Source organism: Cydia splendana, chromosome 23, assembly GCF_910591565.1.
Source record: "Cydia splendana chromosome 23, ilCydSple1.2, whole genome shotgun sequence".
In the NCBI taxonomy this organism is placed as follows: Eukaryota; Metazoa; Arthropoda; class Insecta; order Lepidoptera; family Tortricidae; genus Cydia; species Cydia splendana.
The window spans coordinates 3158405-3175429 of record NC_085982.1 but is presented as its reverse complement, the minus strand read 5'-3'; the positions used below and the strand labels follow the sequence as shown (position 1 = coordinate 3175429).

Sequence of the window (17025 nt, the reverse complement as noted above, 5' to 3'; positions counted from 1 at the left end):
GAACATCGGTGTCTTTGAGAAAGTTACTTGATTTAAGCTCAGGAATGCACCCTTGAAATTAACGGAAATCAAAAAAAACACGGTGTATAGAGAATATTTTCAACCTTTTTTCTTTAGTTTTACTTGCCCAGAAGGTCCAGAACGCAATGATAGAAGTGGATTTTTTGAAAACATCTGCAAGAACCGTTTTAAATCCTATTTGGAGGAGGTGTTTTTTTTGGAGGTCTTTTTTATTTTTTCCCGCGTTCTGGAAGTCGTAAACATTTTTATACTCTATATAATGCCCACTTAATTACAAACGCCTTTGATTTATTTATATGCAATCAGCGTGGTCTCGTGACATTTTGGGTCCTTTCGGGTACGTACAGAAGAACACTGCCTCATACCGTGAATTGTAAGCGAAATTCTTTTTTTTTATCGAAGTTTAGGTGGGAAACTGTCAAAAGTTTTTTATTATTTTTTACGAAGCATTGTAGGCAAAAGAACATTCTATTCAGGCAGTACTTTTTTTTCTGTGCCACATCCTTAAAATATACATATACACTGGTCACGCTCTTGTCAAACACACTGCACACCCGCGTGGGAAAAACTGACAGCCGTATGTGCAGAGCGTGCATGGAAGAAGAAAACAATAAAACACTTTCTCCCAGATTGTAAACGGGTAGAAGTAAACAGTGCAAATACCTAGGGAATCCGTGCACACTGAAGGAGGCAGTTAGCAACCTGAAGACCTTGCTAGGTTTCGTGGAGGAGCTGGGATTGTTAATAGAGTAGGGTTACCTCTTTTCACGTAAAATAGGCACAGTGGATGTCGATTTACGGAAAATGTTCAGTAAAACTAATTGGGACTAGTCCATACCATACTGACCATAATAACTTCTTGCCAACCGTTTCGGTTAAACGTCGACCTTATCATAACAAACCAAACCTTTTCACTTTATCTTAGTTATTTAAAACAAGTTTAAAGTCCTCGTATCTCTCAACTTAATAGGCGTCATTACTATCCCAACCGCGGCCCATTATTAAACGATTATTTGTCAAATGATATTATATTTTAATGATTGTTTAAGAAGTACTAAGTTTAGCCTAACGACGTTGTTGTTGCTGGTATATATACAAGGAGAAGAAGCCGAAATCATCACAGCGAAGACGCCCGCCGAGCAGGTACGTGGTATATTTTAAAATATGCGGTTTAAGAGCCCATCAACGTGCACACTAGCGCCACAGCTAAAAAATCGTGATTATTTAATATTATACCTACTGTTTTTGTATTGTGTATTTTAAGTACCTTTTGAATACCTACATCAAACTAGTTTTTATGTTGCTGGTTTCGTCGATCTAGGAACTCAAAACAAAAACGGCCGTTTTAACTTTGGACGCATAGATTGACGAATCCAGCAACATAAAAACTAGTTTGATGTATTCAAAAGGTACTTAAATATACAATACGTAGCGGCCCCCTTTTTTCAATATCTTTTGTTAAATTTAAATAATCACGATTATTTAGCTGTGGCGCTAGTGTGCACGTTGATGGGGTCTTAACCGATACGACCTTGAAAATTAACAACAGCACTTGCAACCTCTCTGGTGCTGGTGCTGGTGTCTAGTCTACGGGCGACTGTCATTGCTTACCACCAAGCTATTCGAGAGACGTCCGCTATAGACTCTTGTTATGTGGCTGTGTTGTGTGGTAAAGGGGCCCACTGATTAACAGTCCGCCGGACGGTATCGGCCTGTCAGTTGGTCGGAACTGTCAAAATTTTGTTCTAACTGACAGGCCGATACCGTCCGGCGGACTGTTAATCAGTGGGCTCCTACCTACCTACTTTTCCAATAGAGATCCGGATTCGGGGTAAATTTTATTTGACTGTGCCTTACATTTCTTTTTTTCTTTTCCCGTAGCTTACTTTTAACTTACCCATTTTCCATTTTTTTTATCGTTCGACATAGGTTACCTAATGAGTTGACATATAATTAACTAACAATTAATTTCAGCCATGCGGTTCCTACTACTCCTCCTACCTGCATTGGCGCACGCGCGTCTCTCCATCAACATCGACGTAGCAACTCGGGAGAGTGACGTCAGCGTCAAGTTGCTGGGTGAAGATGATCACGTCATAGATGATGATGAGACGAAAGAATTCAGACTGACTGATGCGCCGCTTAAGGACGCTTGCTCCAGGTAAGAGAAAGTGGGAATTTGAAGTCTTCCATTACTATTTTAGGTAGTAGGTACAGTCACGGATTTCGATTGTTGAGCCATTTAGGGTTTACTTTACATTGGATATTTCATACCGTTAGTATTGACAACCAGATTAGCTTGAACCCTTCGATTAGGAAAACAACCAGTGAATTGAATTTAGCAATATAATAACAATATTGTACGCTCGTAATGGGCAAAATTGTTGATACCTTTATATTTATAACATGTTATACTTATTACACAATTTTGACAATAACATATTATGATATTATCTTATCTTAGTGACGAAATGCAACAAGGTACATTCAGAGAACAAAATCAAGTCCAGCCAGCCCAAAACCAAAAGAAATCCTATCAAACATTATATTTACAGGTACTACGGGCCACGGCCTACGGACGCCTACCTGCACTCCCCGACACCATGGGGCGACCTCTACCAGAGTTACGGCTGGACGCAGGTTCACAGGAACCTCAAGCCTCTGAAAGCCTCTATCCTCGGTACGTATCACCTCTAAATAGTACAGTTACACGGCATTACAGCATAAATATACCAATACCAAAACAACTATATATTAAGGTACGTCACAAATACAAAAATAACTACTACATGTATGCCTATAAGATTTGAGAAGTTCCCCCGTTTCCTCATGGATCCCATCATCAGAACTAGATTTTGACGAAAATGGGTCCAATTATACTTTCAATATAAAAATCCAGATCGGTTAAGATGTATTTCAGACTATAACAAATATAAAAAAACCGAATTGAGAACCCCCTTCTTATGGAAGTTAGAAATCTATTAAAAAATACAAAAAGTCTGACTCGTGAAGGATTTGAACCTCCGCCCTCCGATGGTCAAGTTTTGCTGTATATCGGCGCTCTAACCTACTGAGCTAACGAGTCGGTGCTTCACTCGACGAAAACAGTCATCATATCCCGCAGAAAAACGTCACAAAGTCGTGGGTAGATTTTAAAAAGCTAGTACAACTTGACTTGTAGTTTCGTTATAAATATTTATAATCGGAGGCCAGAATATACAGGACGTTATTGTTAGGTACACAAAATGAATCATCCCTGGTTTCAAGGTGAGTCAGAATCAGAATGATAAAAATATACATAATAGACGTGAACAAATCTAGGTATTTGGCTGTGTACTGAATGTGCACTAATAAAGAGTAATCGGAAATTAATTTATGTTTACTTTTGATTTAGCATTTTCAGAAATTGAAATCAATCTATCTTTAAATCGTGCGGTGAGTGTGAGTGATGTTCATCATATATTATAATTTGCAATAAAAGAAGGAGCTCTTGAGACTCGCAGATCCATTTTTTTTATTTAGAATTTTGCAAAATATAGATGCATTTTCTATAATGTGCCGAGTGCTTAGTTTTATTCGTCAACGTTATTTTCATTCGCATAATATAACCTAAAATACATCTCTTTCTGTGTCAATTCGCGTCAATTTTAAACTCTGAGGAACCAGACACATTAATTAACGCATTCACTGCCAGAGGGCGTGGCCTAGGAACTAACTTGTATGACGGTGGACGCACATGTGCGTCGGGGGCAGTGAATGTGTTAATGGAAAGGCACACACTTTTTTCTCTTACAAATTCTGTACCTACCTGTATGTGTATAGTGAAATTTTTTTCACAAAAAAAAAACAAACTAAAAACAAGTCCATTCATAATTCGTGATCCGCAACGCAGACTTCGTCACCTACCATGGTATAATAATATACTCCGCCTGGTACTCTCTTCCCGTCTTTTCTAGGTCACCTGACTGACACAAGCCTATGTCATCATGCGACAGCGCTATATGATAATATGCGATAGCGCTATACAAAGCGGCAATGTTATTGTGACGTAGGCTTGTGTCACTCTGGGAAGATAAGACCATGTTTTATTAGACTATGTCACCTACTAATTTAATTTATTAACATGAATTTGTAAAGATGAAATGGGGCATTATATAATAAGGGACTTTATTGTCGATGGCGCTTACGCCGCACAGCGTCGCGCGGCATTGTATTTATATCGGAGCATCGCTAATAATGGCGTAAGCGCCATCGACAATAAGGTCTCTTTTAATAGTTAACGTCACAAATATGTTTTATGTTTATTTAGGTATCCATGCTGAGCCGGCGATCATAGGGTCCCAGAGCTTCAGGAACAACGGCACCAAAACGGCCCAGTTCAAAGCCGATCTGACCCAAACAGTTTCTAATACTATTAGCAACAGTTGGAACCTACAACACGCCATCAATGTCGGACAGGATATCTCAGTGGAATTCGTCATTCCTGTCGGCAAGGTCTGTATGTGTAAAGATTACAATTCTCCAATTACAAACCATTTTGTTAGTAAAGTGTATTTGGATAATTTCGACAACAGGGTAATTTTGAAAATTTGTGACAATGTGATGATTTCACTGCCGTCTTAACTTTGCAGGATTTTAACACGAGTAGGTAGGTAATTACTAATTATTGGGCGGGAGTTCTCTTCAAAAATTCCTCATAGTGTAGTTGTTATGTTAGAGCAACTCATAATAAAATTACCCTTTATAAAACGTCAGAACTATTTTTTATTAGAAATTACTGTTGAGAAATAGACATCAGGGACCTCATCTTCCCTCGTTTTGATGAGTTTTTGTTTTTCCACTACCTATAGTCATATATTCCCTTTTTGGTATCATGGTCGCTGTGGAAAAATGTAACTTATTTGCAGAAATCAAGCGTATTCTTATATATTTTGTTGTTTTTCAGATTGGTGGAAAAACTACACTCTCTTACAACCACCAATGGGGCAAAAGCGGCAGCGATTCTCACACAGTAACTGTCGGGGCGAGTGCGGGCGTCACAGTTCCCGTCGAGCCTGGCGACACAGTCGAAGCCATCATGACCGCGTCCCGAGGCACCATGGAGATAGAAGTCGTATACGAAGCTTCAGTATACGGTGATGTAGCTTTGAACTACGACGGGGGCTGGAACGGACATTATTTCTGGAGATACGATGTCAACGCTGTCATGGAGGCGGGCGGTCTTCCCCGCACTTTGCAAGTTACGGAGATACTTAAAGTCGGTTTTTACACTGATGTCGAGATTGTGTTGCAAGAGAAGACTGGTAAAAGACGTGTGCTTATGGCGGATATAACGTTTTAATTTATGATTGTGTATTGTTTGATGTTTTTTGTGACAGAAATAAAATGACTATGAATTTCATTTCGTTGTGTCAATCTTACCTCAGGGTGTCTAATTCAATATAAGATAGGGTGACTGCTAAAGTTATTGGCCACCACACACCTAGTAATTGGCCACTCCTAAAATAACTACTTATAGCAGTCACCCTACCTAAATGGTTTTTAGTTGTTTTATGTATTTTCGTTTTTCTTTTATAAGTAGGAAGAAAAGAACTATCTGTAAGTCTCTCTGATTATGATATACCTAATTATAAAAAAACTGCACTATTTGGTCAACATATGTTTACTGTTTCAATTTCATATTGTCGAAAAATTGGACGGAATCTGAAAATAAAAAATATACAAATTAGACCTAATCAAATCAACCATTTTCCAGGCCGCACCAATCTATCAAGGTTTTCCCGAAAAATCCAAATATATTCCATTTTTTTAATGTAATAGTCAGCAAACGAGCAGACGAGCCGCCTGACGGGAAGCGGTCATCGTCGCCCATGGACATAAGCAACATCACAGGAGCCACTTAAGAAAATCCAATTAATCCAGTTTTGATGATTCATTTGAAGAAAACTCAAATTTCCCGAAAGTGCGATCAAATTTGAATCTTAAATCGGAACGCTAAAGTTGAAATTCTAGTGGCGCGTATGTGGTCGATAAATCGTATTAAGCCTGGAAAAGGGTTAACAATAATAAGGTATATTCGGGTAATCTTGCATGTCAGATAATTCCGAAAATCAGTTGAATTCACCCGAAATTCCCTTATAATAAGAGTCCCTTTTTAGAATTAGGTATCCGACATCCGAGCATTAGGATTATTAGTATTTATTAGGAATTACCCAAATAGTTACACCTTACAATAGTACATTACGATACATCAGGTGCGAAAAATAGGAAATTGGAAACAAGTGGCCATGCCAAAAGGGGGCGCTAGGGTGGCCAAAAACGGTACGGCCTTAATGTTGTTTTATTGGACATTAGTTGGTGGAATATAATATATGGTATCTCAAGAAATATGTATCACTACACTTTATAAAACAAAGTCCCCCGCCGCGTTGTCTGTTTGTGTGTTTGTATGTTCGCGATAAACTCAAAAACTTTGAACGGATTTTCATGCAGTTTTCACCTATCAATAGAGTGATTCTTGAGGAAGGTTTAGGCGTATTTGTTAACCCGTGCGATGCCGGGGCAGGTCGCTAGTGTAATATAAGTCAACTAACTTTAAATTTTTTGTTTATAGCCCTTTCATCTGTTGCACACAGTAGTTGTTACTTCCGGGGCTGACCATGCACAACTTTTTCACCTGCTTGTAACCATCACCCTGTGAAATTAATAAATAAATTCAATTTTTAAACAAAGCAAAATCAACTCTTTTTCTCACACTATAGGTTCAAGTTTCACTGGCAAATATTGGACGGTTTTTCTTGAACGGTTGGACCTTCGGATGCAAAATCTGCTCTACAAGTATTTGCAGACGACATAAAAATCCTAAGCAGCAGAAGTTACTAAACGGGCGAAGTGTTCATAGTGATCTTGACGCGACTTTATTGTTAAGATAACAAGAGCGTGTCAAGGTAATTTTGAACACCTCGCCCGCCTAGCAACTTCTGCTGCTGACTGTACGGCTTTCTCTGAGTCTGCAACAAAGGTTTTCTCTGGCAGAATTAATCTTTGTATAGCAGCTGCATGTAGGCCCTGTCCGGATAGCTAGTTGATTTCGAAGAAAACAGAGCTGAGGGTAGCAAAGAGCTAATCTCGTGGCTAGGGCATTAGATTGGCTTAGTGTGATCCAAGGAACAATCGTGCCAAGCGGCATAAAGAGACAAAAATGCCAGTTTTACTGATACAGGAACACGAATACAATAAATCATTAAATGTACGATTCCCACCGACACATTCAATGTGTCTATACATTATGTAAGGCAGAAGCGATGGAGTCCGGAGCCGGTCGCGTCCGCGAGGAGCCGACCGGCCTGCGGCCGTACAAATGTGAAATCGTCAGGTGACAAGCAAATCTCACAAATTACTAAAAAATAATTAAACAAAAATCAACCTTATTTGAGTACTTGGTAATTAGTGACTTTTGCATGTCACCTGACGAAATGTGCGTGCGCGCCGACTTCGCTGCGGTGGGAATCGTACTAAAGTGGTTCTTACGCTCAACGTTAACGGAGCTGGTGGTGTCAATGATTCTTCCTGAAAAAAAAATAGGTTCTTCACACGTCTTCGTATGAGTGAGTTTGTGCTTCATATGAACTGTCGTAGGGACTATCATTCGACGCGAGATGCGATTAATAGTTAGTGTAATGTCCTTTGAGGTCCCGTAGGTTCGTGTTCTTCTCTCCCTCTCACTGAGCGTAAGAGTGAGCGAGAAAAATGTGCGTGCTCGGGACCGCAAATTTCATGTTTTTGAATTTTAATTTGTTGTACCCAAAGAGTAAAGTAAGTTTAACAAAAAAATACTTATCGATGAGTTCCCTCAAAAATAAAATTGCGCATTATTAGAAGCAATTTTAAAATTTTATATTTTTTAGCTTTAGTGCATAAATTGTTAAAAAAAATTAAAGTGGGTTTTAGACCCATGTTCGTAATTTTTTTTCTATAGAGCTATAGTCAAAAAATCAGGATTCGAATCGATGAGTAACTAGAGAAAATCGTCAAGATTGTTAATTACATTTTTGGCAACCGTATTGTGATCTAAAAAAGCGCCTAATTTTTCAAAAACTCTTTTATCTGAACCTACTACGGCACGTTAATAAAAAACAACTCTTACGTCTAATGTCGGCCCGGACGGTCCGTTTAGTGTAGCTTCCTTTAAAGTTTCCTGTAGGAGAAATTAACTGCAAACATTACGAAACATGACATGACATGATATTACGAGATACTTACGAGCTTTATTTTATAGTAACTGCCAACAATAAGCGTTGACAGTTACTTTATAAAGCTCGTATCTCGTAAGTTATGTGTTGTTTTACATTGTTTGTGGGCCCATTGCGTTTCCAAACAAAATTTATCTCAATATACTTCTTACTCTTCTTAGGTCCTATGCTAACCACCGTTGAAATATTCCCCATATTGAATTTACACTATCTTGTGTAAAAGGGACTATTTCGAATATTTTTGTGTAATATTTTTTACCTGGGATGCTACATAAGCCAGCTAAAAATAAAATTATATAGGTTATACAACAATATTTTTTGAAAAACGTTATCCTAAAATGTAAAGTCTCCCAACTAACTGTACAGTCAATTGTAAAAATATGGGTGTAGCCAACTTATTCAAAAATATGTCCCATAGTTCTTAATTCGCTGACATAAGAGCTATGGGACATATTTTTGAGATGATTTGTGCACCCATATTTTTACAGTTGGCTGTACATCGGTGGACCTCATTACAAAAGGCATGAGGTCCGCCGATGTACAGTTAACAGTGTGGGCGATGGTACAACCGGTTAAATTCTTAATTTATTTACTTAAGTAGGTATTAGTAAACAAAATATGTTATATAATTAGTCATTAAGTATGTATACAACTACAAACCATCTGCAACAAAAATATTTTATTAGTTATTAGGTAGTTTACAACTAAAATATTATGATAAAAAAATATATATTTAGTTTTTATAAAGATTTAATGTACCTGAAAAGCCTCGTCTTTTTGCTTATTTGGAACCTGAAATAGTGTGAAAATGCTTTACAGAAATATAATGTGTACCTTACAGAATAAACCGTTGAAGAAGATTTTTTTTAATTCAACCTAAGGAGATCAAAGTGAGGTTGAAAGTTTATAAAAAAAAAATGATGTGTAAAATGAGGTTGGTAGTATGTTAAGTAGACGAAGTTGCGGGGGAGGGGGAGGGTAGGTAAGGCGCCATGAGAACGCAGTTCACTGAGCCAGGGGGTGTCACTACGCAGTTTAGGTACCTACATTTGGCCGGCGGGCCTCCGGGACAGTGGGCTGCCGCTCGACCGCACGATAGTCGTGTCACGTGGCGCTCGCGCAAAGAAGATTCACCGTTCGTGCGCGGTTATAAGTTTCAATTTTGTTGCAGGCGGCTAGTATAGGTATAATTTTATACCTAAATCTGACTTTTGTGAAGGAGTGAATTTTCTGTACGGTAGTACTATTAGTTATTCTGTGACTGAGCACTGAGCGTATCAGGGATCACGGTGTCTTTGTTTTTGAATTGTTATTTTTGGTTAGTTTTGACTAAATAAGCTAATCGATTATTTCGATTTGTGCAAACATAGTAAACTCAATAGCCTAACTATACCTGCATGCTTAACTTTTTCACTGGCGCAGAGAACTGAAGACAAAAAACGGAAATAACAAAACATCGTTATAATTGTTTTTTCACCACACAGTTTGCTGACTAGGTATCTTATAAAAAAAACAACGCGAAGCAACTACTGACTGAAAAGTTACAAACCAAATCCAAATTAGTGCTATTAAATATTTAGCATTTAAAGTTATCAGTATCACTTCAAAAACAAGTCAACCGCTAACATTATAATGATAATTAGCATTAAATTACTTTGGCACTCTTCCGGATAAAATGCAACATTCTAATCCCTCATCAACTCATCATCAAGTTTTTGATGAATAAAGAGAGCCTTTACGAGGTTTGGTTGTGAAAAAATATTAAATTTCTTAGTATGTTCATCGATGATGCACCTATCCGATTTTCAAATTCAAATTAAAATGATTCTTTGAAGGTCTCATGATAACTAGGTACTTATGCGTTGTACATGTTTTAGCACTGTTTCGATCTAAACTAAAAACATTCGGATTAAAACTCGGATTCGGACTTAAATAAATTTAATTATAAATTATAAATTACTTAAAAAATAAGTCAATTTGTTACGAACCGAACGAAGTTTATGGTTGAAATAGTTGAAAATGTTCTCTTGTTGTGCGATATTCGCCTGAAAACAAAGTTATTGTCTGTTAACGGTTTTTTTATTTTATTTAAATTAACAATGAGCCCGCTTATTAACTCTATTAGTTTTTTTTTTCAAACGAGAATAATTAAGACAATTAGCATCAAGGAGGCTTGAACTTACTTACTTGGCTAAATGTGTTTCCACGTTAATATCGTAAAATCTTTGTACAATAATGGACACGTCTCCAAAAATGTTATAAGGGCAAACACTCAGATAAAATTATGACTGTTGTTTTGTTAAAATAATTGTTACAAATAAGAGTTCGATCTTAAAAAATATTGGTCTTAAATATAATAAAATATTAAGTCTCAAAAATAAAATTAAAATACATATTTAACTCGATTCCAATGAAAAGGTACTCATCTCAGTCATTGAATACTTACGTGGTCGTACTGAAATGCATAATAATTATAATAAAAAATAATTAATTTAAATCTTTACCAAATAGCAGGTTTTCGTAGTATGTTGCAACATCTTCGTTATCACATTGGATAATAATATTCTAGAGTACCTACCGTTTGTCCATTGACCTAAGGAAATTAAAGAATATATGTAGGTACATAAATTGTATCTGGCCATGAATATGATTAAAACAATATGCTATATACATAGACGATAATCTATATTCTATAGGTATGCTAAAAATACGAGTGTGCTATATTCATATTAAAAAAAAAAACCCGGATAATATCCATTATTTTCCTCTGCGTTTATTCTTTTTAAAAGATAATAAAAACTTTTTACAAAAAAAAGCAAACCTACTTCAAAAAGGATGAAATAAAATATTATCCTTTTTGAAGTCTATGCGTTACCAACTGATATGTTTGAAGTCGGTGCCAAGCCAATTTTTAAGCATACCATGACTTTGGTGCAATTCGATAAGGATTTACCTACGTTGGATTGCCTTACACGACGACAATGAACGTACTTTCTGTAGGTACAGTCGACGTTAAAAATATGTTTACACTTTTCGCCTTATTACAAAGGAGTAAGGTGCAAAAGTGTAAACATATCATTGACGTCGACTGGACCTAAGAACACACCTCAGAACACACGATCAAACCTTCTTGGCGCAGTCTGTACCATGTTTGTCGGCACATTAGTGTAAATATAAATGCATTTTTTTGCCGTCGTATTTTTTAAAGAGCATTTCTTACTAATGCTCGAACAGTCTATAGCACGCAAGTGTGGGATTGGGACTGAGTTATTTCCCGTCCCTTATCCAGAGGACTACATTTGAAAATATAAAAAAATTCAAGGAATTTACCTTCTTGCCAAATTTCACCTAAGGCGGTTCAGTTATTTAGCCATGAAAAGGCGACAAAGAGGCAGACAGATTTCTTTACACATTTATAATAGTTATTAGTACAGTTCTAATGGGATTTATAGCCATAAAGCTGATTATTTTTGTCTGGTATTGTTACTACTTGTCTTGGCACCGACTTCAAACATATCAGTTGGTAACGCATAGACTTCAAAAAGGATAATATTTTATTTCATCCTTTTTGAAGTCGGTTTGCTTTTTTTTGTAAAAAGTTTTTATTTTTCCATTTTTAGTTTTAACGCATTGTTAAGAGCGCGACGCATGAATGAAAAACAAGATCATGTTTAACACTAAATTCGTGTAAGTACCTATTACTTTAGTAAATAGAAATCAGGAATTTTCTCGAGTCCGTCTGGGAAATTATAATTCCTGTCAACTAAATCCATCCGCCCGCCCCGCCACTGACCCAATCCCTCAGCCCCCCGATCACTCAACCTCACAGCACATCAACCCCTGATCCAGGAATCCCTCGATCCTGAACTAGCAACCCTTCAACCGCCATTCCCCGACCCGTTAATCCCTGACCCCTTAACTCCTAACCCCCGATCAGTAGCCTTACCAGCTTACCACGAGTTTGACATTGATATATTCGCTAGCATGTGTGTAACTTACTTCCTATGCATCTCGCTTGTACTAACCTTAATGTGAGCGAGATGCATAAAAAGTTACATTTAGATGCATAAGACGTTAGCGAATATGTCAATGTCAAACTCGTGGTAAGGCTACAGTTGCAGTACATCAAATTGGTGGTTTTCGGAAGCAAATGCTCGAGTTACTTTAGAAAACTCCGAAATTACTTAACACGTGCCTTTAAAAATTGAGGAGTTCCCTCAATTCCTCATGGATTCCATCATCAGACCAGAACCAAAAATAATACGGAAACACCTTGGAGGTAACTTCTTCCAAACAAAAAAAGAATTACTCAAATCGGATCGCAGGTGCCGGAGTAATCGCTTAACATACTTACATTTAAAGAAATCATCATCATTATCATCAAAATAATCATCATCATCAGGTCTACTTCATCAAATTGGTGGTTTTCGGGAGAAAATGCTCGAGTTGCTTAAGAAAACGCCCAAAACACCATGCATGTGCCTTTTAAAATTGAGGAGTTCCCTCAATTCCTCATGGATCCCATCATCAGAACAGAACCAAATTAAAATGGGACCAACTCGGAGGTAGCTCCTTTCAAACAAAAAAAGAATTACTCAAATCGGACTACGGATGTAGGAGTAATCGGTGAACGTACATAGAAAAAAAAAAAAAAAGATAGCCACAACCGAATACAGAACCTCCTCCTTCTATGAAATTAAAGTCGGTTAAAAATGAGACCCTACGCTTGTTCGATTTACGAATGAAATAATGGCTTTTCCGAGCATGTTTAAAAAAAATCTTACCCTCCCGCCGTTATCGGGCCCATAATAATTATTCTGAAAATAAAAAAGTATGTAAATTGTACAACGAAAGCATAAATAAAACATTTTGAAATGTCTGATCAGGTTCAAACGAGATTACCTTTCATTGCTGTTCATTGTATGCTTTTTAAAATTTTAGAAAATACCTAGTGACATTCTATGACACAAGAAAGTAGTGTGAAATCACTATATATGTATGCTATTTAGCAACATTATTAATATTTCTTTTCTAAATAGGTACCTTGGTTAAGACTAGGTTTAAACAGCTTTTTCACTCAAAATTCGTTTTCACAAAGTGCCTATCAATCAATCAATCATTTACCTACTTATTTGCAAAAACACGTACCAAAAACATTGATTAAAAATCAAGACAGCCAAAAGTAGTGTAAAATTAAACTCTGTTATATTCTTATTGTAATACATTTTAACCTCGATAGCCCGAATCTAAGAGGTTATGAATTTTGTCTTATAGGGGGCATGGACTTAGAGAGGTTCTTATAGGTTTTTATTCGCCTTAAAGAAGTTCGAGTTACAGAGATAAAAGTAAAATGAATCAAAAATTCTTATTGTAGTGGTATTTTCTCCGAGTTATAGATGGATAAATAATAACGAGATATAGAGGTGATATAAGAATAACGTCTATTGTTTCGAGTTATAGACATCGAATTTCAATTTTCGAGTTATTGAGGTTACGTTTGTACTGAATATTAGCCGTGAAGGGAATCGTTGATTACTTTGTCTTAATGAGGTTGAATATTTCATGTTATGGAGGTTTTGGGCTTTGAAGGGAAGGGAATAGCATTTTATTTCGTCTTATCGAGGTTTGAGTTAGCGAGGTAATAGTAACTGTATTGTGTAAAAATCTCTTAATTTATTACTTACGACGTTAATCTCCCGGTGGCGGTAGTCGTAGGCAGAAGTATCCTGAAAAAAAAGTTTTAGGCTTAAGAAAATTTAAAATTAAAAAGTATTTGAAAATGCGGGTAAACTGTGCCAGTCAAAGGCCGAGCTCTAGGAGAACTGGGCTCGGTCACGAACCAATGACCAAGCGTGTTAAAAGCCCAGGCCGGCCAGGCCGAGTCACAGTATTTTTAAAAATGCGGGAAACTGTACCAGTGGACAGGTCAAAGACCGAACTTCAGGAGAACTAGCCAGGTCATGAACCGATGACCAAGCGTGTTAAAAGTCCAGGCCGAGTAACAGTATTTTTATAAATAAAAAAACTTAGCTGAACTGTGACGAGATAAAAAAAATCGTTAACATAGAAATTGATATAATAGAAAAAGGAATAAATCTCTGTTATGAATATTTAACTGGGATAGTGAAACTTTATTATTACCGTATCAATCTGTAATATTAAAAGAAACTCAAATCAATATCACGAAGAAATTGTCATAGTAGAATATTTTTATTCTCTGTTTTGGTTGACGTGATTCTTTTTGTAAGGGACAATTTTAAATACGAATGCTTGCTCTATTTTTCGCTTAAAACACAGGACATCCTAGTTCAGGCACATGTAATCAGTTTATATGATGTCCTGATAAATTATGTTTGACATCAGGCCCCAATTTCACATCGGTGACAGGTGCGACGAATTGTAAAATCACTGTTGCTGACGTCACAGGCATCCATGGGCTACGATTACCACTTACCATCGGGCGGGCCGTATTCCTGTTTGCCACCATCATTGTATTATTTAAAAAAACTTTATTATATCGGATAAAAACAGATATTTCTCCTGCGAAGTTTCTGACAATTGTCAAAGATTTAGAAGAATTGTAGGTAATTCTTGACAGGTAATGAGTTATATGTCGGAATTTCGTGACAATTGTAGTGTTTCTTGTGACAATTGTCATAAACTTAGCAAGAGAAATATCTGTTTTTTTCCGATATCATAAAGTTTTTTTTAATAATACAATGATGGTGGTAAACAGGAATACGGCCCGCCCGATGGTAAGCGGTAACCGTAGCCCATGGATGCCTGTGACGTCAGCAACAGTGATTTTACAATTCGTCGCACCTGTCACGTTGGTGAAACAGGGGCCTGGTAACTAGTGACGCAACCCGTCACATTAAAAATCATGACAATAATATATCCAGAAAATCCTACCCCAATGAGAAGACCCTGTAATTAAAAACAAAATATTAAAAAAGCAAATAATAAATTCAATAAAATGAAGTCTATGTAAAAATTGGCATTTACTTATTTTACATGGGTATTATGGATATCTTAGGTGTGCCGATGTCTATACGTTTGCATTAAGACTTTAAGGATAAGTCACATACCTACAGACTTCGAGCAACACGGAAGGGAGGCGGCATTCGCACTATTTCCCCTCTGCCGAGGTACAAGATTAGCGCGTCAATCTAATCTAGCGCGGGTAATAAAACTAGTTGCACTTGGATTTTTCACTAGACCGAGTCCAGACGCGCGCGTGAACACTGCTGCACAAAAATGCCTGTTTGCTCGGTTTTTTGTTATAAAAAGAGGTCGGGGACATCAAATTTACAAAAAGAAAGTGTTACATTTCACATGTAATATTTTTTTTTACATATCATACGTTTAATTACATTCAAACACAATTATTATATTTTAGTCTCATGTAATTGTTGGATTTATCGATTTTGCTCACTCAGTACAAATTGCGGATCGGTCGAGCGACAAATCCGACTTCTCATCTCTCAGAATACAATAACATACTTCAACGAAAATGTGTTAGTGTGCGTGTTGTGACACTTGTCACTCGGTACACAAAAAGAGATCGAGGTTTGCAAGATTTGTCTTTGACGTGTGTCATTTTCTATGTATTTGTGTCGTCATTACAGATTGGATTTTGTATGTAAGTGTGTGAGAAGTGCGACTGTATGCACCTTTCCCCCCGCGAAAAATGGCAGAAAGATTTGTACGGTGAGATATCGCTTGGGCCCCTCCCTTCCGATGTGTCGGAAGCCGGTGTTGCTCGAAGCCTACAGACGTTCGAACCTGACAGACTGATGTAGAAACATATGCATTAATAATCCCTACTAGGAGTACTAGGATACATAGGATTTTTATCAATCGTCATCATCATTCCAGACGAAATCGTGGGCTAAAACTAGTATTCTTATAAAAGTGATTTAGAAAAATACTTTACGCACCAACTAAAAAAATAAATAGTGAAATTAATTATAGTAATATATTGTACTATGTTTACCACTATACATTGTTTTGCAAAGAAATATATATTTATTTATATGTTATCTTTAATAGGTGATAAAATAGGACCATTTTAACCTTTTAACCGCCGTAGATTGATATAAGACATACAAAACCGGCCTCATTTCGCCGCTTGATAAAGACAAAACTTCGTGTAACCTCGTATCGAATTCGCCGCGACACGAGCACGCTTAAAAGGTTAAACAACCAAAACATGAAATAAAAACAACTATAATTACTAGATTTAGGACCAGTTGCATCAGTCACACTTAACAGACTGATCAAGATCACTTAACAGACTGATCAGCATCACTTTTTAACAGAGTACTATAATATAATACTATAATATAATAGAAGATTTCGATACAATAAAATTTAGCGAACGCTTTAGCGGAGACAAACGGTTTGTTGCCACCGACCGGTGTAGAATGGTGTACAATTTATTCTGTCCTGAATTCCACAGTTTATTTAAATGATTGCAGTTACTATGTATAGGATTAATGTAAAATTAGTATATAATTATGCTATGTACCTTCCGTTTGTCGGTGTTTCTAGCCTGCAAGTAGTCAAAACAATTCATTTACGTTAAAAAAAGGTAACAGGGTCATACACAAAAATATAAGTTCACAGTCAAGTCTCTTTTGTAGGCCAGGAATAATAGTAGTTTGTGTTACAAGCGAGCAAAATGATATATTTCCGTCAAGGGCGTACATTGAATCCTGAGCGTAATGAGGGATTCAAGTGTTAACGCCCA

The 17025-nt window shown here is 36.9% G+C and overlaps 1 protein-coding gene and 3 long non-coding RNA genes across 4 annotated transcripts; 1 reads left to right on the top strand and 3 right to left on the bottom strand.

The window, feature by feature from the left end:
- Positions 1–1984: 1984 nt before the first annotated feature.
- Positions 1985–5392, top strand: LOC134801784 (spherulin-2A-like). The gene is made up of 4 exons (XM_063774377.1): positions 1985–2182; positions 2577–2701; positions 4331–4515; positions 4967–5392. The coding sequence occupies exons 1-4, from the start codon at positions 1998–2000 to the stop codon at positions 5360–5362; spliced, it is 891 nt and encodes a 296-aa protein (XP_063630447.1). The 5' UTR covers positions 1985–1997; the 3' UTR covers positions 5363–5392.
- Positions 5393–5667: 275 nt separating this feature from the next.
- Positions 5668–8573, bottom strand: LOC134801908 (uncharacterized). Its single transcript, XR_010145735.1, has 5 exons — positions 8533–8573; positions 8168–8218; positions 7552–7590; positions 6615–6715; positions 5668–5724 (listed from the first exon to the last, which is right to left on the bottom strand). It is a non-coding gene; the product is annotated as an uncharacterized LOC134801908 (long non-coding RNA).
- A 416-nt stretch (positions 8574–8989) lies between these two features.
- On the bottom strand, positions 8990–10729 carry LOC134801911 (uncharacterized). The gene is made up of 4 exons (XR_010145737.1): positions 10720–10729; positions 10262–10318; positions 9667–9699; positions 8990–9065 (listed from the first exon to the last, which is right to left on the bottom strand). It is a non-coding gene; the product is annotated as an uncharacterized LOC134801911 (long non-coding RNA).
- LOC134801924 (uncharacterized) lies at positions 10726–15160 on the bottom strand. Its single transcript, XR_010145756.1, has 3 exons — positions 13958–15160; positions 13058–13090; positions 10726–10866 (listed from the first exon to the last, which is right to left on the bottom strand). It is a non-coding gene; the product is annotated as an uncharacterized LOC134801924 (long non-coding RNA).
- Positions 15161–17025: the final 1865 nt, after the last annotated feature.

Bases quoted from the DNA above. Each gene is read 5' to 3' on its own strand.
- LOC134801784 (XM_063774377.1), top strand. From the start codon at position 1,998: ATGCGGTTCCTACTACTCCTCCTACCTGCATTGGCGCACGCGCGTCTC. The intron at 2,183-2,576 runs GTAAGAGAAAGT...TTATATTTACAG, and splicing joins CTTAAGGACGCTTGCTCCAG to GTACTACGGGCCACGGCCTA. The intron at 4,516-4,966 runs GTCTGTATGTGT...GTTGTTTTTCAG, and splicing joins TCGTCATTCCTGTCGGCAAG to ATTGGTGGAAAAACTACACT.